At 36.2% G+C, this 23,951-nt stretch overlaps 1 protein-coding gene across 1 annotated transcript in view; it reads left to right on the top strand.

The window, feature by feature from the left end:
- TRANK1 (tetratricopeptide repeat and ankyrin repeat containing 1) overlaps positions 1 to 23,951 on the top strand; it is a 52,977-nt gene that overhangs the window by 4,465 nt on the left and 24,561 nt on the right. The window contains exons 2-12 of the mRNA XM_007425751.4: positions 3,119 to 3,268; positions 5,537 to 5,666; positions 6,697 to 6,847; positions 8,301 to 8,419; positions 10,288 to 10,371; positions 10,703 to 10,841; positions 11,376 to 11,507; positions 13,184 to 13,354; positions 13,919 to 14,080; positions 21,133 to 21,387; positions 22,443 to 22,619. Coding sequence (XP_007425813.2) covers positions 3,120 to 3,268; positions 5,537 to 5,666; positions 6,697 to 6,847; positions 8,301 to 8,419; positions 10,288 to 10,371; positions 10,703 to 10,841; positions 11,376 to 11,507; positions 13,184 to 13,354; positions 13,919 to 14,080; positions 21,133 to 21,387; positions 22,443 to 22,619 — 1,669 coding nt within the window. The 5' untranslated portion in view covers position 3,119. The remainder of the gene's footprint in view (positions 1 to 3,118; positions 3,269 to 5,536; positions 5,667 to 6,696; positions 6,848 to 8,300; positions 8,420 to 10,287; positions 10,372 to 10,702; positions 10,842 to 11,375; positions 11,508 to 13,183; positions 13,355 to 13,918; positions 14,081 to 21,132; positions 21,388 to 22,442; positions 22,620 to 23,951) is intronic.

Genomic DNA, 23,951 nt, shown 5'->3' with positions numbered 1-23,951 from the left:
CCTAGAGTCACCCCACAGTGAGATGGGTGGTGACAAATTTGAAATATAAATAAATAAATATTATCTAACATTTGTCATGGAAGCGATAACTTGTACAGTTTTTAAAATTGTTAGGATATAAAAGCAAGAGCATTTAGGAAACTTTACAGTGGTCTTTCATTTGTAGTATTGAGTGTGATAGCAGTATCCAGGGGTAACATTTCCCACTGTCTTTCCAGTATGCCAACAAGCTTGTCAGAAACCAAAGTTTACAAGCGATCCCATAAACCCAAGGACAAGGAGGCATGGCAGAGTAAGAAAATGACCAGTGTTTTTGTGCTTCATGTAAAATCTATATCATTTATTTATTTGTTTGTTAAATTTATACAGCCTTCCATCTCACTCCTATGACTCTGGGCAGCTTACAAAGTTTTAAAAAAACCCAAAACAATACACAAAAATAACCAAAGAACATAATAATAAGAGTAATTAAAACAATAGAAACTATTAAAATGTAATCTGCAGGACAGTACCATTTCCTAACAGTACACCATTTTGCAGAGTCTACACTAATATCACAAGATCCCCAGGCCAAATGGCAAAGGCATGTCTTCAGAAGGTCAACAAGGTCTGGGGCAGTCTGACTTCAGGGGATGATTTTCGAAAGGGCAGGTGTTGTGGCAGAAAAGGCTGTCCTCCTGGGTCCCATCAGATGACATTCCTTTGTGGGTGGGACCCGCAACATGCCCCTTCTGCCGGATCTGATGAGGCAGGTAGATGTGATTGGGAAGAGGTGGTCCCTTGAATACCCCAGCCTGATGCCATGTAGGACTTTATAGGTCATTACCAGCACCTTGAATTGAACCTGGAAGCAAACTGGTAGCCAATGCAGCTCACAGAGCAGAGGTATAAAGTGCACTGATCTAGATGTGCACATAACTGCCTATACCACCCCATTTTGCACCAGCTGAAGCTTCTGGATGCTCTTCAAAGGCAACCCCATATAGAGCTCATTACAGTAATCCATGTAATTACTCTAATAATACAGTAATTTCCTGCCTATTAGTTAATGTTCTTTCAATCTCAGCGTTGCTTATACTTTTATCATACTCTCTATTTGTGATGGTATATGGGAACAACCTTGGGAGACAGGAAGAAGAGCCGCAGACTAGACAATGGTCAGGTAAGTGGCAGTAGAGCCCACAGAAGGAATGGGGCATGGCAAATGTCTCAGAACGTACCCTTCCTAGTTCCTTGGACTGTAAAGGTGAGGGGGGAGAGATGTACTTGACTTGCAAGATTCTGTTAATGTAACCTTACAGTAAAGTAGAGCTAGTACTTCTTGGTGTGCTTCTTGTCTAGACCAACTCGCAAGGCTGACAGTACTGAAGTTTGTGCTGGTTATATCCTTTTAAACTTAATATACTTAACAACAACCTGCCTTAAGCTGCTGCCCCAGATCTGTATGGAATTGTTGTATAGGCACAGTATTCGAGCATTCAGCTTCATGACAATCTCTGCTTTCATTTAGAGAAAGGGTTGGCCAAAATTTACACCAGGTAATACACATTCCCTAATTATAGGCCCCTGTCCCTTGACTTGTTGTTGCAGACTGAATTAAGTAAGCTAAAGGAATCTGTGATCCAAAGAACTGTTTTAAGGTCTTGAACTTTAAGCAAACTATTATTATATACAAGAGTATTAATAATATAGTAAAACTTCAAAATTAAGAAAATCATATATTATCAAATTTTACAATATTCAAAAGCATTCTTCCTTTGCTCCTTAGGATATTTTAAACAAATCCATATGTTGATAAACAACACATATTTAGACTGTTACACTGCATAGACAGGAGAAAGAGGCACTGCATTTGAACCTGGCTAGAACCTAAACCTACTGTAAGTTTGGCTTGAATTTTAGACCTGGCAGTTGCTGGATTTCTTCTTTAACAGATTTTGTAGTTCTTACAATAAATGCTTATTCTTACAATAAACATCAGTTATCAGAAAGCTGTGTCCTTGAAGCAAGGCTTTCAGTATTGGCCATGAGACACCGGACAGCAGTCATGGGGATCTAGAGCCAAATTAAAAAGAAAAGGATTCAAAGGATAAATGAAAGTAGTGAAAAAATAGTTCTTTCTAGCGCAAGCCATCTGGTTGCTTTGTAAGAAACCTGGGCTGCTATTGTTTTGTCTTTTATCTAAATGCTGAATATATTAGTATTTTGTAAAATCTCAAAACATTTGAGCAACTTGTCTGGTTGCATGTTGTGTAGACTTCAGTTATATTATAAGGAGTAATGGAGATGATCCTATTAGTCAAAAGGGCTTTAGATTTTATTATTTATTCTATTTATATGGCCACCCATCTCAAATTAATGACTCTGGGTGGCTAACAATGTTAAAAAAACAAAAACACAAAGACAACACATATAAAACAGCAGCTGGGGTAAAAGATACATCCCTCAGGAGACTTCATCCATTCAGTGTATGTCTCCCTCTCTATATTTTTGAATATGCTCCCATGTCAGCATCTCCCAAAGATACTGCTAGTTTTGTGCAGAGATTCACACGTTGCGGTCAGCCACAAAGTAGTTTGTTTGGTTTAGTTTTTAGAGCAGTGTGTGAACTGAGTCATTATAACAAAAATGTTTTATTACAGTGTATGATAAGACTCAGCTTACTGTGATTTCTTCAGTGAATTATGATTAAACAAACTATAGCCTAAAACAATGTGTGAACAGTCAGTACCTTTAGAGGCAAATCATTTAGTGGCTGTATCTTTTCTAGAGATATAAATATATATATGTAAGGGCCTTTTGAATAATCCAGAGTTTATTTTTGTCCAATACTTACTTTATTAATTGTCCTTATTTAAATAGACTTTTTAAACATAATTTTCAGGAGGAAATGCAAGTAAACTTTGATTCCAAAAGAAATTAGCCACATAGTACGCAGGTTACTGCTGGCTTCCTATTACTGCTCAGTCTTACTAGGAAAGCATTGCTTTTATGATATATCTGGCAGGTCAGGTCTATATTCTGGCTTGTCTGTTGGTTATAGAGTCACTTTATTCATTGTTAAACATGTGTATAGGCTGCTTTTTGAGTTAACTGTTTTTTTTTTCCTTTTTGTCAGAATGGATCCTCTCAACTTTGGAGATCCCATCACTTATGCAGAATTTCTGAAAGCCCGAGGAAATCAAGATTTCAAAAATGGAAACTATTCTTTAGCCATCAGAAAATATGATGAAGCAATACAAGCAATTCACTTCTCCCATGCAATGGGGTAAGCTTTTCTTTAAATAATGGACAGTCCTGTGCTAAGTTCTTGAGCTGATTATGTCTCTTTCATCACTAAGGTTGGATAGCAGAGACTAAGTTATTCAGATGATGGCTGCCAACTCTTCAGCTTTTGAGATTTTCCTTATATAGCAATCATAATAGGGTCAGATTTTCCTTTATGAACACTCTTACCAATTTATAGAAGAATTACATTGTGTAAGGTGTCCAGCCTGATTGCCAGTTGTGTAATTCCTAGAAGAGTTTTAGGCAAAGTATTGGAACATCAGGATAAATACTTCTGCAAGACACTTCAGCAAGTGATATAAGCAGGTTATGTGAAATGAAGGTTCTTCAAATGATTTAGATAGTTCAGTATTAAAAGAAGTTACAGGGAAGCAATGGCAAGATACTTCTATATTTTGCCAAGGAAACTACATGGACACATCCATGAAGATACCAGGAGTTGGCTTGAGGGAATCTTTACCACTTCCTTGGTGAACTCCTGCATGGCTAATGATTTGTGTGTCCTTACACAGCATCCCTCCAGAAAGCAACGTTAACTCCCTCATACAATGAAAGAGATAATAGATAGTGCTCTCTTTTTCTGGAATTTGTTTTATGGTTATCCAAGAAAGGGGCACTAAAGGTACAAGTTTGCTGCATTAGCTGAAGATTTATTTTTTCAGTCAGACATTTTGCTGAATTTGTAGTGCTATTTTTCTTGTTTGTTGTTGCTGCTACAGTACTTCGTACTTGCTATTCTGTAAAATAATGTTAGTCAGTTGTAATTCTATATATCCCATTTGGAGATTATTATTATTTTTTTTAATAATGAAAGAATTGGTAATACAATTTATAAATATATAACTGCTCTGGTCATTCTTTGGAAGACAGGGAAGATATAAAATAAAGCTACATTTTTCCTCAACTTTTTTATAGAGAAGAAAAGTTTTCTATAGTTTTTTGCAGAGCTTGTGCAGCAAACTGTGTCTGGGCAAAAGGTTTTGAAAATTAAAGTTTGAATTTTGAACCTGAAAACAAAGACCATACAACAAGCTTTATTTACTCTAAATGTTGTATTTCACTTCAATGGATGTTCTTTACTCCAAAAATGAGAGGAGATTTAACAGATCCTTGCAGGCAGCTGTGAGGCCTTCCTCTGCCATTTAATCTGCTGCACAGTCTGGGATGGCTCTGGTGAGCCAATTCCAAAGCTCAGCTTGTCCAGTTGCTACCCTTAGAGAGGCTTTGCTGTTTTAGATTTATACCCTGAATTGTATACCTTCTGATACAAAGGCATGCTTCTGATGGGAACTTTCTCTTCCTGGCACAACTTTTCTTCCTTTAGTCAGCAAAAGTAAACATTCTTCAGCAAATTCAGAGATAAGACCCTTTTAGAGCTTGATAAATGCTTAGAGGAGTGTGGTCAGAATATTGTGAACTTAATACATCCCATTTAAATGAAATATGTTATGTCGGTCTACAAAAACTATCATTTATGTTCGTATGGACGTGTCTCTGTGTGTGTGTGTATTAAAGCTTATATGCTAAATTAGCTGATTGGCCTTTTGATTCAGTGAACTGTCAGGGGAAAAACCTCGTTAAACACAGGAGACAGACACACCAGAACATAAGTCACCTCAAAGTTCTAAAAGCTTTATTAAAAGTTAGTTCAATAAGCAAGTAAATTTAAATCAATAACATACAAGGTACTTACTTAGATGCACATTGCAATGAGGACCAACAAGAGCAAGCTGTCAGCTGAGACAGCTTGACCATGTGGTCCCGACCCTTTAGTGGCAATCCTTTTTATTCTTAAAAACCACAAACCACAATCATGACTCTCAGGATTTTCAAGTGAATCATAACGTCCCCAGAGCTAATTTTACCATACTTTCCTGTTCCCTTTGTCCTTGTCACATCTGTTCCCATCAACAAATTTGTTTATTTAACAGTTTGCTTAGTTTTGCAAGTTTTACTTATTTCCTGTCATTGCCCCAAAGGTCATCTCCAAGCTAGCCCTTGCTTTTATTATTAAATGTGATTAAAATATATATATATCTATATTAAAATAAGTTTCAGGCCACTAACATTTTTCCTCTCACAGAACCTATTCGTTCCTTCCTTAGAACACAAAAGTCTTCTGGATAGGTCAGCTTTCTCCATATCATACAACTTTTTAATGTGTTTAGTGCAGTATAAGCTATTACATGAAGCATTTTCCCTTAAAACAGTTGCATTTAAAATCTTTCTCTTCCCCTTCCCTTTTTAGGATTCCATATCATCGAGACATGGCAGTTTTGTTCTGCAACAGATCAAATGCTTTTTACAATTTGGGTAAATGGAGTGAAGCCTATTACTCAGCAGAAAACAGTCTCAAATGGGATCCAACTTATGTTAAGGTATATTTTAAAATTGGTGTTGAATGTTTCTTTTAAAAAGTCCAACATTTAAACTTTGGAATAGTAAGCATTTTACAACATTTTTGTTCTGTCTTTAAATAAAACTTTTAAAAGAACAGACACATTTCTGTAATCATGACAAAATTTGACAAAATGGAATAAGTAAGGAGGAATTGAATAAGTAAGGAGGTATTGGTATTTTTGACTTTAAAATGTCTGGTAATTCTAAGTTTTCACTTAGAGCTTTTCTTTGGCTGCTTTAAATAAAAATATTCTTCCTATAGAAGAGTTATGGAAATACGTTGCAGAGTATCTTTAAGAATTTCGAGGATGCAAATAATATTTATGACCTCTGGGAATTTTGAAAGCTTCACTATATATAGGAAGCCTTACTTTTTGGACTAGTCTTCCAACTGTAAATGAGGATTTCACGCGTATTTTGCTAGAACATTTTTCTCTACAAATCATAGGGATATGTTATAGTGCTTTTGATCACATTACAGAGTGGGAAAAAATGAAAACTTTAAACTTCCCATTCTATACATTCTCCTCAAGTTAAACAGAGATGACACATTTTCTCACATAATTCAAAACACAGCATTTTCAAGTGGAGTTGCTTTATAGCTCAAACTACTAATTATGAAGTTTAAAAGTATTTTAATGATATCTGTGTATGTGCCATCTAAGCTCTCATATGAGTCTGAAAAATTACTTTGAAACTTATTTTAGGATTTCTTTGAACTCTATTAGTTCTAGAAAGTGATCTTTGACTTAACTATTTTTAAATATAGTATTTCAATTTTACAAGCTATTGATTGGCCAAGAACTGGTTATTTTAGTTATTGGTGTAATTTGTTGATGTAGTAATGCTGTAAGCTAAATAACAATTTGTAAACTCATATACAAGCTTAATATACTTGACTAGATTATTCTTTTTGTGGGAAATTGCTGTTCCTAAATTGTTTGGCTCTGCTTGTATAGGACTAAAGTGGAATGCTGACTCTTGAATTCTTTTTTCCTTTCTTTCTAGGGGTACTACAGAGCTGGTCACTCTCTGCTTAAATTGTCAAAAACCCTACAAGCAGCCGAAAAATTTTATCACGGTTTGACCTTTCTCCAGACTTCATCAGATGTTGGTCAAATTTCTGATTTTATAGTCGGTGCTTTATCAACTGTTAACAGTAAGTAATATGAAACATATTTTCTTGAGAATTAGAAAATAGGAGATTTGGGGGAAGAGAGATATAACAGATACTGCCTTTAATCCTTAATACAATCTAATCTTTATAATATGGTTTTGTGGCCGCTGCCTATTCATAGAGAATAACATGGCTGCAGTACCTTTTTTTAAAAACATACTTTATACTTGTATGCAAAACTCACATATCCAGGAATGGAATCTGCTGGTTTTATTTGTCCAGAATGCATCAAACGTCACATGCAACTTCCTGTTCTAGAAAATGTTCTTCCATGCTAACAAGCAACCCCTGAAACAGCTGGATTGGCATGTTCTAGTAGGAAAAAAGTAAACATAGGAAGTACTGGAACATTCTGTCCACAGAACAGTTGAAATTACACTTCTCATATATTTGGTAGGTCTTTGTGAGTGACTGAGGCAGTGCCTCAACTTGATTAGAAATCAAGTCCTAGGCCTCAGGTTGAAGTGGAGAAACTCAGTTTAGCTGACCTTTTCAATCTTCTGGCAAGGGATCTATGTGCAGAAATGCCTTTTTAGCATCTGGATCAGAGGATTCATCACTGATCTAGCGCTTTGAAGGATGCACCATTTTAATTTAGCAGTTTTCTTCAAAAGGGCGTTTCAATAAAGTGTCATCAAATCAGACAGCTCCTTTGAAGCTCACAGTCCTGGTATTTTGCCTGATCCTAAAAGAGATGCTGTGCAATAGCGATTTCAGGGATGTACCTCTGCATTGTAAAGCGTTTTCAGGTATGTGGCTTCTTAATATGGTTCCACTTCACACATTCAGGTGCATACCTATGGATGCTGCAAATGCATATATTTCCCATGCTGTACTGGGAAAATACATTCTATGCAGGTAAAGTACTGGAGATTCTATAAGCCCGAGGCTGTTTCTCTTTGTCCGAGGTAGTTCTGTCTGTTTTACAAGTGAATTGTTTAATGAAATGATAGAATGGAATGTACCATTTAAGAAAGTACATAGATAATCATGTTTTCAGTGCTCTCCTACTTCAATAATTTCTTGCAATTAGAACATCAACAACAGGCACAAATTGCAATGGATCCTGTCTTGCTATCATTGCTAGTTTCCCTGTTTGTAGATGCTGCTGTATGAGAATTGCCATTGTATGTTATAGCCCTTCCTGCCATCACATTCCTCTTTTATTCTGCTGCTTGTACGGACCCTAGCCTGAAACATAGACAGCAACTAAGCAGACTTTGTCTCTGGATTCACCAATAGTGAGAGGATTCTTAGAGAAAATGTCTGGCTCCTTCAATAACTTAGTTTGTTTATACTATGCAACTGAGTTTTCTAATATTAATTTTTACTATTTCCTGTCTCTCTAAGTAAAATGTGAAATTGGAAAAGTGCAACTGGTTTAGATGATGCTTCTGATACATGCTTAAGCTTCTTTTATTTCATTTTTCCATAGATGAAAGGATTGTTAACCAGAATATTTTATCTATTTGTAAAAAAATTATGAATAGTATTCTCAGTCCACTGATTTGGCAACAGGTAGTTGAAAAATTGGCCAGAAAAGGTTTATGGCAGGTAGGTGTATTTCTGTTTAAACATTGATATTCTTCCTCTCCTAAGTTCATGTCTAAAAGTGTCTCCATCCATTTTCTGATTTACAGTAAACACTCGACCAAGATATACTACTTGTGCTAGTTTTGTCCATTTTTATATAACTTGTAACTGTTCATTCAGTTTTCTCTGCCAAGTACAACTACTTTGGTCTTTGGTACATTAATTTTTAGATTCATGCTTTTCATTTTGTAATGCAATCTAACCATCTTCAGGTTTCCAGCCAACCACACAGCATTGTCTCATTACAAAGTACATATGTATTCATACCCCCAGTATACCTCTAATGTCACCACAAGGATTCCTTGTGAATTATCCATAAATACATTTTATGTATTTGTGTCCCTTAAATAAATAAATAGTTAAGTGGACAACTCTTGTCTTACGCCTTAGTGTCGAGTGCTAAACATTCCATTTATTCTCATGCATGTGTTACCTCTGTTATGCACAATTGTTCTATTCACCCATGATCTCCCAACTCCATAATTGTGCAAAATGTTCATAAATCAAGCCTTTATCATATTTATTTATTTAATACATTTATATGGTGCCCATTTCCCCCAGAGAGTGACTCTGGGCAACTCACAATTAAAATCCAAAACAGTAAAAACAGTAAAAATATAAATATATTAAATTAGCTAAATAATAATTCTATATAAAAGACTATATACATACATACATACATACATACATACATACATATATATATATATATGTATATGTATGTATGTATATGTTATATGCTGCCTCCAAATTAGCACATATATGTAAGCTACTTTTCTCATTTATACATTTCTTACTGGCCCCCCTGGATAGCAAAAATTTAGTCTGTATTCTGCTGATCAGAAAGCATTTCTCAAATTTAGCTCTGTTATCTCTTGTATATGAGCCACATTGATTCAGAATGTTGCACGCTTTTTCCCAAACCTCATGTCTGGGCCTATGATGTCATTGTCACCATCCTTTGAATTTTTACTTTCATAATTTCACAGCCCAGAGTCACTTCCTAGTGAGATGGGTGGTGACCAAATTTGAAATATAAATAAATAAATAATCACCATAGCACTCTAGATCACATCAAATCATACTTCCTGTTGATCTGAGCTCTTTCATTCATAATTAAACCTAGACCTTCACTTCTTTGCATTTATTCATCAATTCTGTTCCACTAGATCAGGCTATGTTCATTCAGATCACATCCTTCCCCTTTCTTACATCACAAATAGTCAGCATACCTGTTTTTATTTTATTTATTAATTCAGTGTGTTTCAGTTTGTACATCTGTTACATTCCAAGTAAAAATCTCCAGTTGATATGATTGATCTCAACATCAGTAATGACCTTACCATCTATCATGACTTTGGTCAATTGAGGCTTTTTCATAACACTTTTTAGAAAGATAGCAAAGAGTAGAAAGAGTTACCGCCCTTGGTCATATCCATGCCTCATGTAGAATTTTCTGCTAATGGTAAGGACAGTTCCAATTGGTTTTGGCATCTGTTGTCCAATATGCCACGAGTTCAGTCAAAGCCACTTTTATTCTAAACATGCTCATGCTATTCAGTGCAAGTTAGGATCTTTAATCAAGAAATTACCTTGCAAACCAATATTTTATTGCCTACGACCCAGCAACTAGTCAGTACAGCAGTGTACTGATACCACCCAAGATGTTAATGCATATCATATTCTAATGTATATTGTAGTTTTGAAGAACTCTGGTGGGTTCTGTGACCACTGGCATTGCAGAGATCAGAAAAAAAAATCCTGTCTTTTTAATATAATTGGATGCTAATGTTTAAATGCCACAAATTCACAGATTTGTTCTTTCCTAGTCTTGTCTATTGCTGGCTACTGAGAAAGACAGATTACCAAGAAATCTGCGAGTTACTGATTTATCACTGAGAGATCTCTTCGAGGTTAGTGTAACTCTTTCAGTAGAAACTATCTGGGCCATAAAAAGTAGGGTAAAAAATGAATGTTAGTAGATCTTGTAGAAAGACAGTGGCTGCTTTACAAAATGAAAACTGCAATCCAGAAGCAGTGGCATGCAAACAACACCATTATTTTAGCAGCTCTTACACTAGCATCTCAATGCAGCAATCAGCACTTGGGGATGGGAGCAAAAACAGGGATTTTCTGCTAGATTTAATGAAGCATTTATCTTATTCTTTTCCCTGTTGTATATGAGTGATATTTTATACTGGTGAATATTAAGTCTCTATGTCTTTTCTGCTTCTCTGCAACCAGAAGTATGTTTTTTGGGGCCACTATGAGAAGATGGAAAGATTATCTAAACTAGTGGAGTGGTTGCTCTCTATTGGAGCAAAAGTAGAAAGCATTGGAGCCTATCCTCTTCATGCTATCATCATGCTTTGTATCAGAGCAAGTAAGTTCCTCTTCCGAGTAGGAAAATGAAACACACATCTTAAGTGATAATACAGATCTTATGAATGTGAATTATGTAACTAAAACTATTACAGTTTCATTAGAGTGATGTGTTGAGGATCCTATATTGCATATTCAAGCATCATCTACAAGATGTTTAGACAAGAAACATGAGTGGATGGCAATCCTAAAACAAGTCCAGAAGTGTCCACAATATAAAAGTAGTTGGTAGATCACTATGCAAGAACGTGTTCAAACTAGTCAAGTATTTAGGAACATGAATGGAAGCTCCATAGATTTTGGACAATGCCCAGGAGTGATGCTGTCTAATAGCTTGGACTTGACTTTTGCTGATTGAATCTAAAAGGATGGCCATTTCTATCCTGCAGGCTTCTTCATTTGACACAAAATAGGTTAATCCAAATAGAAAAAAAGTATTACAAACATACTTATTCATCATGTGCAGACATTCTGTAAGTTTTGTTGTACCTTTCCCTTAATTTAAAGGTGTATGCTTCTGCATTTAAATATTTAGATGAAAACTACCTTTTCAAGTGGTTACTGAATTGTAAGCCTGAACTGAAGAGCCTTATCAACCAGCAAAATGAAGATGGGTCCACAGTTCTTCATCTAGTAGCATCTCAGACTAGTGGATATTCATTGAAAAGTAAGTTTGAGTGCACAGCATAGAATATTCCTGCACTGTAGCACTGTGTTGCTTTCTGTGAAATAACAGTTTCCATTTTTAGCCTCTCTATCCCCAAAGGCTCTAGATAAGAAACAGTATTTGAGAATAAAATTATTAATAGAAGTAACTATGAAATACAAATACATTAACTCTCTTCTGTAAGGAAGCCTTGTCTCTAAGAAGCAAAATACTTCTTGTCCATGTCTTGCTGTTCTTTCAAGTTACAGGATCTTATAAAGAACCATTTTATCTGTCCCTAAGCAGAAAGGAGAAAATAGATGGATAACCAGAAGGCATTGATTGAGGACTCATGATAAGCTAAATTGCTGAAATTAATTTGGCCTGGATTGGACTGCTTGGAAATTTTATATACAGGATGTATCAAAAGTCAGCCTTTTTTTTTTCCCCAGAGAAAATGTTACTAAGAAATGTTCAAGGGTCATGCGTCAGTAAGGAAGTGTTTAGAAGCAAATGGCAACCAATTTGAACATTTAATATAATTTATGTAATAAATTGTCTATGGGCCTAACTTTGTTCATAGGTTCTGACTCTTGGTATACCTTGTATATGATTCTGTATTTTCTTTTAGTAGTATAGGAATATGTTAAATAAATATGTTAATTTTTTTTTGAAGTGTGAAAATTAGTCCAATCTAATTATCTCTAATGGTGTGTATCCCTTCTCATTTCTGAGTGAACAGGATCTTTGTAAGAAAAATTTTTGTAGCATTACAGGACTGCAGTTAGACAAACATGGAGTTACAACAATATGGTGAATAAATGCATCATTGTCATGCTTTAAACATTGATTTTAGTTACCTGGTTTCTTAATTCTGTAATGTTTACTTCAATTATTATTGTCCCATTTCTTTTTTTAAGGTTAATGTAGCATTTTTTTCTTATGTTTAGGTTTAAACTTAAGCTTTCTTGTGTCTGACATATTTGCTTAGAGCCTTTTTTGAGATTGATATAATTATAGAAATAAATGAGTAAATGTCATTCCTTTGAACAGATGAGCAGTGCTGCTTTGCATCATTTGTATACGGAGGGAAGGACAGCAACCTTGTTTGCACATTATGCTAAACCATAATGAGATTATTTGGCTTTGTAAACCAGAGCTTATATCTATCTATGTTATGTGAACTCAGTCAATTTGGGTTTATTCATTAATGCATCGTTAAACAAATCACACCACAACTCAATGTATGAGTAAATAACTGGGTTCATATAATGTATGAAGCCATAATGAATTGGTTTGATTTTAGTTTAGCATGTTAGGAGTGATGTAAACCTAGTCACAGTTTTACTTTGTAATTTTCCATGAGTCTTCTGAGACTTCTAAAAATGAACAGTTTGCCGAAAAGTGTATTTCTACAGCATTTCCTGTTACTTATTCAACAAATGCCAAAAGTAAATTTTACCTGCATTTTACATGCTCCTTTGATGGGGCTTTCTACAAGTTATAGTTAACACTTACAGCAGGTCAGAGTAGAGAAGAAGGTTGTATTGTTTGGGTGGTGCAGGTAGATTACAGAGATAACATATTGTTGGATGCTTGCTACCAGTGCCATATGTTTTTCTCAAATCAGAGTTGAAATTAAGCTTTAAAAAATTACATCACAAAGATCAAATCCTACTACTTGTCTTTATATTTAGATCAAAAGGAAGATATCGTGATGCTTCTCAATGCTGGGGTGGATCCAAGAATTTCTGATGCGCAATCAAGATCTGCTATGGATATCTTGAAAAAAAACAAGAGGTTCATAGCTATAGAGCTAATCAACAAGTACTTAGCTAACCACAAATTATACCAGGAGGAATTACCAGGTACTTCCCAGATTGCCCTACTCAATTTAATAAACAGTGTTCTTTGAAAATCAATTGTTGCAATTCTCCTGTCATTTAGGATTGTATTGGCTGTCTTTCAGGCATTGTTTTTCTCTTTTCTCTGTAGCAGTATAGCTGCTATAGGAGTATTCCTGTCAGCATCAGGAAAGGTATGAGTTTATCTCTGTGAGTGAAGGCTATTGGGCAGCTAGGCTTGAAACTTAGGGTGCTAGCATTGCTCATTTTTAAGCACTTCAAGTGCAGCATTGTAGAGAGGCACAGAGATGATCTTGAAGAAACTACGCAGCCACAGTTATAAAAACAAAATCAGGCTTTAAGCCTGGGATATAAGTAAAGCATAAAAAAGAAACTTAGACTGGTTCCACCTTAACTCTCGGGTATAAGAGAGAGGGAAGGGAAAACACAGTCAGGTTTTCAAGATTCTATTACTATAGCCTATATCAATAGAATCTGTCTCCTGACCTGGACTATCTTGGATGGCTGACAAATCCTGAGCTTGGCCCCCTTGTCAATAGTATCCTTTTCCTGTGCTTTTTAATGCAGGAGAGATTGAAAGTAAAGCATCTGCAGATGTTATTACTTCACTTCAGGAAGCTTTTGAACAGTTTGTGGAGTTTTGCTGCTTAAAACATGAGAAATATAGTATCAGAACGTTGAAACATGACAAAATCCAAAGGCTTTTGAAGCTACTATCTACAATAACAGGTACAGTATGTGTTCTCCTTCCCAATTGCATAGATGTCAATAGTATTCTGGGGGTGCCCTCTGCAATGCAAGAATAATTTTGATTTTTTTTCTTTTCAAGGATATGATTGCAAAGACTAATACAGAGGTTGACATTATTATTATTATTATTATTATTATTATTATTAATAAATTTATTAGCCACCCAACTCCAATGGACTCTAATTAACCCATGTAGATAAATGCTTGATGTATACATTTTTGTAACATTTCATATTTGTTAAGCACTTTTGTTCAGCATTCAAACAGTACATGCACATTATTTAGGTAAGCTTAATAGCTTTATCTTGCCTATATAAAACTATTATAACTGGAGATCTCTTACCTAGAAAAAGATTGTAAAATACAACCCCACTTATCTGAAATGGTATAAGGGCTCATCAATGTGATTATACCTAAGGGTGGATCATATTGCCAGAGTGATCTAGTTTTAGGTTTTAAGGTCCATTTTTGAAAGGGCTAGTGTTACATTTATCCCCTTGGATAGGCAGAAATTGTGTCATTTTGCCTTTGGGAAGTTCTCTGTGAACTCTTGTAAGTACTACCAACCATTTGCTAAGCAGGCTCATCACAATTGTTCATTTTGTTTGTGAACAACTCTTTGGGAGGAAGCAATAAGGGCAGCAGGGTCCAAAACTACTGTAGCCTCCTCATCTTCCTCTAACCCTCCTGGTGACTTCATTTCTTTGAGAAATCAGTAGAATTTTCTGTCTCCCAAAGAGAATCCTCAGTTCCTGCTGTGCCATTATAGATGTGGAGAGTAAGAAGATAACATTGACAGAGATATGCAGGAACTGCTACCACGGCAAAATGGGCTGAAACATTTATAAAGTCCAGAACAGCAAGATAACATTCTGAAGTAGCTAAGACACCTCCCTAAGTCAATGAACTATAAGAAGGAGGAAGATGTACAACACAATCAGACTTGCAACATTCTGTTATTATAGCCAGAAGTAGTTTTAACCTTCCTATGAAGTTGATTTCCTGGTCTGATCTACCTAGTGGGGCTGACAGTAGGCCCCAAGGACATCATCCATAAGTTCAAGGCTTTCTAAAAGGCCTGCTATACCTGATTCCAACTAGGGCAAAAAGATAAAGAAGGTTAAAGACTCTGTTGTCTCCTAAATTCCAGGTCCAGCAGCCTTGAGTTCTCCTCCGCAGTGGTCTTCTTCAGTACTGTTGCTGCCCATCCTATCATTAATGGGCTTCCAGTTCACAGTGTTCAGTCTTCACTGGCTTCTCTTTAGGCACAGAAGAGGATATTCAGGCCAGAACTCCCTTGAATATGCCTTTTTAAGGTTTGGGACAGTGGAGACTAAGGCTTCCTCTTCACTTGTCTCAGGATCATCAAGAATGCAGCTGGTCATTTTATTCCCATTCTGCTTTTGGAGGGCACCTCTCTTTGATTTCAGTTGGTTCCATGCTTTTTTGCTTTTCTAGGGCAGATCTTTGGCCCTCTTGGCATCAACCTTTTCACAACCCCAATCATTGGACCTGTATTTTGTAGAATAGCTGAAGATATAGTGAGGTGAACATTATATGTATTGGCTTGATCCAATTTGTAATAAATGGATCTATTTATCAGTGTGTGTTTTACTGTTCAGTAATGAAAATTGCCCTGAGCGTCTTTTCTAAATCTATGGCATTTGTCCTCACATATCTCTGCCTCTAAGATACCATTTTGTTCCCTTATTTAGGCAACTGACTTGTTTATTTTCATGCCAAGCTATCTCACTACATAGGTCAAGTTCTTTTGCTCCTATATTACTTCAGTCTCCAAGTCAGTTACAAGAAGTCTTTGCTTCTTCTCTTGCAGGTTATCAATATATAAGGTTAGGATTTTATTTAGAATCTTCTTGAGATCTGTAATACTTTGAACAATCTCCAGTCTGTTACAGAAATTTGAGGCAGTGAGCTGCTCATTAGTGATCAGGAATATTGCAATTTCTTTTGGGTTTTTTTCTTAATTAATTTGCAAGTTACCATATTATTATTATATGGGTAACTCCGTAATTATCTCCTTCCACATTCAGTATTTGCATTTTAATTGTTAGTACAAACGTGAGGTAGGTAGTTATAGTTTATTCTTTTGAAAAATGTTTGGTTTTGGTTAATTTTCTGCCAGGTTGATTTAATACTTCAGGGAGATGGGGACTAGACTAATTTTCTAGTCACCATGCTCTGTGCTACTTAGCCAGGAGATGCCACTATCAAAATTATTTCAGTTTTTGGATTTTGAATTTCTAAACATCAGAAAAGCAGCAAAAGGTGTGAGAGTCCTATCTCTTTCACGCACTAGGATTGGGTGATGAATGTCAGGTGAGATACCCCCTAGATAGATGATATCAGCAGGAATTACCAAGCATAACCTGAAATAGAAGGTGGGACAAGTATGTGAAGATCAGGAGGCTTTCAGGATAGGAGGTTTGGGACTATTTGCTTCCCATCCTGTAGGCCTCGGCATCACTGCAAATCATACTGTTATTTTTGGTTCATATATTTTATTTGTACTCTTTACTTACTGATCAAACAAATCTGTCCTCGCTGTTTTATCTACCTGTATTTATTTTCAGAGCATAACACTATAATTTTTGCAGTCCTGCTATCTTAGAAACGTGATTCCACTTTTCTCCATTTTCAGGTGTCAGTGGAACATTCATTGAAAAGCCATTAGAGTTTTCTGGGTAACAAAAGGTTACTCAGTTGGAGTCCTAACATGCTGTGAAAAAATTTTTTCTTCTGAACTGTAACTAATTGAATAAAAGAACTCTAAGAAATGTATCCTATCATTGGATTATCTAAAGCGGGCAGCTGTTGCCAAGTGTTGTAGCTTTTCTGCCTTGTGAGCCTTTCAGTGCTTGCCAGAGAGATTGTTGTACTAAGGATTTATTTGTTGTGTTCAGTCTGAAATTCATCTCTGTTGGGTAGAAGCCTCATCTTTACTTCTACCGTGAGAATATCTCTGGATGCTAAATGGGAAAATTCACACACACACACACACACACAATCTTGTTTCCATCTAATTGGAAACTTTATTCCCACACTTAATTAAATACTTATAATAATTGTATTGTTGTTCTCATCAAGAGAGGATAGAGGAGGACCAGCATTAGCATATTAATCAGTCGAATAGTTAGAAACTATTTTAAGAGAAATGTCTATGTTTGTGAAGGTTCCTTGCCATTTTCTGGTGACTTTTGATTTGCAATTCTGGAAGGAAATACCCTGTGACTGTTATAATTTTGTCCTGGCTGTGTCCTGTAGTTAACTGTTCACCTCTTCTCTCCAACTACTGCAGCACAAATAGAGATATTGTGGAGCGGACAATACATCAGTCTGTAGCTTCTCTTTCTCTTCACTACTGAATATATTCACTTTCACACACATGCATCTAATTTATTTCCTTGTATAAAACAAATTTATAATTTTAAGGATGCAGGCTAATGTGTGCTATCTAGTGACAAGCCTACTCAGTACTTCTGAATAAGAGGAGTGACATTGTTCCATATATGTCACAAATATTTAAGGGTTTGTGGTTTGTAGACAGTCTCTCTTGGAGAAGCAATTTGCCTACAGGCATGTGGCTCTGCCATGGTGAAGAATCTAGGTGATTGGTAGGCAGTGGCTGAAGAGAAGTAGGGCATGCTTTGCAGAAGTGCTTTAAGGAATGGAGCACCCCTTCGAAATCTACACAGTCCTAATCCATATATTGAGTAGGCTAGTTTTATACATTAGATGATAAATTATTCATTTAGGTTAAAGCAGTAATATTTAGGTTTGGTAAGAATGTATGTATGTATTGTATACATTAAATATTTTACCTCAAGTGTTCTGTTTCCCTTTTCATATGTTATGATTTTCCATCTTTACAAAAATCTAGCTGAAGAAGTGATATATTAATATTAAAGAAAGGCTGGAACTTCCTGAAAATAAACAATGGCTAGAATGCTGGGCACAGGAGACCTACATTTAAATTCCACTTGACAGTCTACCCAACTTCCGACGCTGGGCCTGCTATTCTCTCTGTCTATGTATGAACTTAACAGTGGCTTATTCAGTAAGGCATGTTTCATCAAACAGAATTAGGCCTGATCTGTTAACAAAGTGAAAAACGTAGGTCCAGAACAAGTAGAAAGTATACATAAGTGGCTCAGACAGACACCTGCCGAATTCACACGGACATAAGAAAGGGAGGAGGCACAGCACAGACTTGCAAGATCCTGTTGTTATAGCCAATCTCAATAACAGTAGCCTTAGCATTCCTATGGAGTTATTCTTGGTCTGGTCTACCTGGTGGGATCACTTGTTCAAACCAGTTCCTGAGTAGTTCTCACATAATGTCCACGTTTGTTTTTTTGTAACCTTCTTAGAAAAAAAAAACTCAGTTTTGTGGCTTAATAGGGTTTTATACTCTGGGTTTCATTTGTTCCAGAACAAACAAGCTAAGCGAGTATTACGTGGAATGAGTGGGTTGCCAGATAGCAACCTATTGACTTTCAGTGATTGGATGGAGTAGTCCTCAGAAAAACAAGGTTTCCTTACTAGACCTTGGGCCAACCTCTTCAAATGAAGTTTTATAAAGGCAACAGCAAGCTCCAAAATGCTAACTAAATTACTTAGTTATAACTACCCAAGTGTTCTGCTCCCCATTTTAAAGGTCCACAAGGTGAAAATTGTACCAGTGCTAACATATGGTGCAGATTTGTGGGGCCTGTCAAAGGCCTCCTTATTTGAACAAAATCAAGCATGCTTTTTAAGAACTATTTTAGGGACCAACAGGAATACACCTGCAGCAGCAGTAAGAGCTAAATCTTATCAGAGCAAGATTCAAGCAGTTAGATTCTATGGTCAAATATGGATGATTCCACCAAGTCCCATATTCTGAGAGAACATATATTTGTGAAACGTCAGAAATAGAAGTCATTGCACATATCCTGTTCAACTGTCAATTATATGCCTCAATAAAGGCTCAGTACTTACAGACACTACTTGACAGAACCATATATTAGGACTCTAACAAAAGATTATCTTATTTCCTTCAGGGCACAAACAAGTATGTAGTCACTAGAACTATTAAGTTTATAGTCAGGGCTGTCCAACAGAGAACACGTTTTACAGAACACATTGGGGTTGCATGCAAAGGTGATGAATTCACCTAAACACATACTGTTTTCAAATTTTAATATTTATTTTACTATATATCTCTGCACTCTGTTTTATCGTATACTATTTTATTCTACTTTTTATCCTTACTTTATTTTACCTTACTATATTTTATCTCACTGTAGTCTATTTTATTTTATTATGCCTTACTTTATTTCATTTTATTGTATCTTATTGTGGCTGATGCCCATAATCTGATATAGTCAATTGACTAATCAATGAAGTATACTTGTACTGTACTGTAGTGTACTACACTACACTACACTACACTACTAGGCCTAAAATTTGGATTCTCTGCCCTCGAGCCAGAGAAAACTGGAACTAGTAGAGTAACGTTAGTAGGGAAACTACAGGCAAACTTTTAGGGTTATATTATTCATTTCTGCTTTGTTCAGTTAAGTCGTATAGGGAGCTGTGGAGATGACCTTAGAGAAGGGATCCAGAACTTGTTAGGTCAACAACAGCTACTGAAGCATGTGTTAAGCTGAGAGGGTAGGAGAGGATGTCTTCTGACTTTCTGGGATATAAAAGGGAGAGAAGGGATAACACAAGCAGACTTGCAATTTTCTGTTACTATAGCCTATCTCAATAAAGTATAGTTCTAGTCTTCCCATAGAGTTCATTTCCTGATCTGGTCTACTTTGTAGGGCTCACAGGTAGTTTTACAGTTGTTTCCATTCTCTGTTGCTCTGTCTCTGCTTGTTTGGCCTATCTGTTTACAGGTGATTCTTTGCTGGCTTTAATATGTAGATCTAAATTTCATGATACTTTGTTCATTACAGCAGCTATTTTGCTGTATTTATTGTATGGAGTGAGCCTCTAGAAGGGGGAGAGCATTCTCTATGCACCCCATTTATGGAATTCCTTCCACAGAGGCTCAACTGGTACCTCTGTGCACATTGGTATCATTCAGCATTGGGGGAAGACATTTCTATATTCTCAGTTTTCTAACTGGCTTTTAATCATATTTTAATTCATGTTGTTTTAGTATTTGAATGACTGCTTTACATTTGCATAACGTGTTTTTTTTATTTGATTGCATTGTATATATTGTATTCAAATTGTATTTTTAGTGTGTTTTATTCTAATCAGTCCAGAGAGCTTCAGCTGTTGGACAGTTTAAACATTTTAATAATAAATTAATAAAAATTATTATTATTATTATTATTATTGCTGCTGCTGCTGCTGCTGCTGCTGCTGCTGCTGCTGTTCCTCCTCCTCCTCCTCCTCTAGTGTTGGGCCTATATTAGCACTATACATTCCAAAACTGGTTGGGCCCGAAAACCTTGGTTAAAAGGGAAAACTGGAAACATTTATTTAAAAGCCTAGTCCTAAGGAATGAGGATTCCCTATTCTGCCCCATTCAGATTCCAGAGGAGGGTTAACAGGTGGTAGCGACTTATTTCCAGTCCCAGCTGAACTTTTCACTTGCAGGGATCAACTACATCTAAACTCAAATAGAGGGAATAGGAGGGTGAAGATCCTAAGGACAGGTCTGGTGGGCTGATATCTGTTTTTGAAACATACCATCCAGCTACCTGATGAAAATGTAATACCAAGCTAAAGTTAAAGCTGACAAGAAAAGATGAACTGCTATTAAGGCTGACTTGCAAAGTACAATTTGCAGAGAATCTTTATTAGATCTTCACTGTGTTATTTGAACCAGCTATGATGGTTCTGCTTTCATTGAGAAATGCTATCCTGCAATGCATGGGAATCCTTGAGTAAATCACATTAAAGCTGCAGCAACACAAGATCACCATGTGTGGACTAAATAGGGAATTTATGTATTATTCAAGTGAGATCCAATTAGCTGTGCCTGACAACTTTTTTACTTTTATTTCTTTCAGAGATTCCTGAAGACCTTGCTTGTGAGATTTCTCCTACCTGTGCCAACAGCTTCATAAAATTGTTGTTGGAGAAGCAAATGTGGCATGAAGTTTTGTTACTGTTGACTGGAAAGGCCACAGGGGAAGTGACAGCAGAAGACATATTTCTTAAGAACTGTCCTCTCTCAGACTTGGACATTGGCACTGTCTTGAAATGCATAGATAAGAATTATAAACAACGAGTACAGCTCATAAGATGCTTGACAGTGAGAGGAGGTGAACCTTTAATATACTAAAGTACTTTAAAAGATTTAGACCCTTATCTGTTTTTCACTGAAGAAAAATCAAAAGTATACTTTTTAAAAGACTTACATATCTTCATTTATGCATGCTGAACTATGATTAAGAAAAATTCTTGGTATTTGTCTTTAGAACTCCACATGATCCAGAATTGCCAAAGTAAAATAGCTTCAGATAAAAATATTTTATTTAAGGTCATACAATCAAGTTTAGTTGGATTGTATTACAGTGAGCAATAAGCATTATTAAGAATGGAGTAGCTTGATACTGGCAGTTTAAAGATTTTGAAAATGAAGTTAAACTAATAGGAGCATATTTCTTACACACTTGGTTCTAATGAACAAGACTAATCCCAAAAAGGAATATCAGCTTTTTCAGTTTTTTCTCCTCCCTCAAGGGCCCTCTCCTCAGCCCTTCCCTTTCCCCTCAAGAAAGAGAGTAATCTTTCTTCCCTACCTGCTCTTTTTATTCAAAACTTAAATATAATTTCCTTGCCATCATACCTGTGCTCAGAATCAGCAGCAAGGTAGCAGTATCATCCTTATAAGTATCATTTTATCAGGTTACCAGATCTGAACTACAAAAAACCAGACAATAACTAGGTGTTGACAAAGAATTATGCAAAACTGGAATCCTTGCTGCCACGTAGTGATTTTCAGTTTTGCAGCCTAGGTCTGGTAGCCTTTTATCTTTTTCTTCAGCTTGAAATGTAATTAGCTTCTAATGGAAGTTTCAGGGACAATTGGGCAGTTTTTACAACTCTATTATTTAAAGTAAGACTGCTGTACCTCTTTCAGATATTCATTTCAGACTTAAATGCATTAGCCTAAATGCATTTGTAACACCTCGCTGTTGAAAGTTTCATGTCTTCTGCAGATGACTTTTTTCCTAACCATCTGAAACAATGGTTGGATTTAGTTTCAGATTTCTCTGGCATTATGTTATATATTATAAATATAATATACCAGAATGTGATGTAAAATATCATATCATATATTATATCATACATGTTTATGGTACTTCTTATGCAGCCTCACTTGAAGGGACTGAAATTACCCAGGAGAAACTACTTCTGGAATTCTTAAAAAACAATGACTTTGAGTTGGCATATTCGTTTCTGAGACCTGATGCAGATCCTAGTTGTATATCCATTTGGGAAGGTGACACTCCATTACATGCTGCACTGTCAATTTATCTTGATAAAAAAGGTGAGCTTTTGGCTTGGTCAAAGCAGATGGAAAAATTACTTAAATATTGTCAGGGAAAAAACCATGTTAAACACAGGAGGCAGACACACCATAAAACAAGTTACTTCAAAGTTCTAAAAGCTTTATTAAATGTTAGTTCAACAAGCAAGTAAAATTCAACCAATAGCATACAAGGTACTCTCTTAGATTCACATTGCAATGCCGACCAACTAGACCAAGCTGTCAGGTAGGCAACTTGACCAAGTGGGTCCCGACCCCCTTGTTGCAATCCTTTTTATCCTCAAAAACCACAAACCACAGACATGACTCCTAGGTTTAGCAACAGAATTATAACTCCCTTGGTGCTAATTTTACCATACCTTACCAGACTTTACCATACTTCTCTTGTCACGTCTTTTCCCATCAGCAAGTTTGCTTAGTCTTGCAAGTTTACTTATTTCCTGTTATTGCCCTACAGGTCACATTTTAGCTAACTTGGCTTTATTAAATGCAATCAAAACTAACATTAAAACGTATAGAAGGCTACTAATATTTTCCTCTCACAATATCAAGCATATGTAACATCATCCTCTCACCATCCCCCTCATGTCCCCATCAGTATAAAGTTAGGAATATGTCATATGACCTGTTAGAAAGGGAATGTCAGGATTCTGTGGTCTAGTGATGAAACAATTGGCTTGCCTATAGAAGCTCCCAGGCTAGCTCTCCCTCTCTCTCTTTTCTTTAACAAAAGGATGACAGGCAGCAGGGCTAAAGAAATGTCTAAGGATTGTGGAGAATCTAGTTCACAATAAATAGTTTTGGCTTATATTCCTCATAGTTTAATGAAATAACTTTCCTATCCCAGTGCATTGTAACACAGAGAATTCCCTAATAATTCCCTTTCCTCCTTTGCTTCTTTTCATAAATAGAAAGTGTTTGCTATCCTGCTATGAGTTTTCCCCCTAGATAGTGGAATGATGAGAGTCTACTTGGCAGAAGCTTTCAAAATAGTAACTCCTAAAAGAAACTTGAGCCAGTTTGGTGCAAGGCCCCAGGCAAGAAACCAGGAGACTGTGAGTTCTAGTCCTGCATTAGGTACAAAGCCAGCTGGGTGACTTTGGGCCAGTCACTCTCTCTCAGCCCTTGGAAGGAGGCAATGGCAAACCACTTCTGAAAAAACTTGCCAAGAAAACTGCAGGGGCTAATCCAAGCAGTTGCCAGGAGTTAAAACTGACACAAAGGTACCAAAAAAAAAAAAAAGGTAGGGGGGAGAAAGAAAGTTCTCATTACCTCTGGGGTGTTTGAAACAAAAAGGCAGCACTTCTGTTTGAGCATTTTCAACTTGCAGTA

This window comes from Python bivittatus, unplaced genomic scaffold (genome assembly GCF_059951505.1).
Source record: "Python bivittatus isolate LINGU-HERP-01145 unplaced genomic scaffold, Pbiv_v1 ctg000610_np1212, whole genome shotgun sequence".
Lineage (NCBI taxonomy): Eukaryota > Metazoa > Chordata > Lepidosauria > Squamata > Pythonidae > Python > Python bivittatus.
This window is presented reverse-complemented; position numbering and strand designations above follow the sequence as displayed.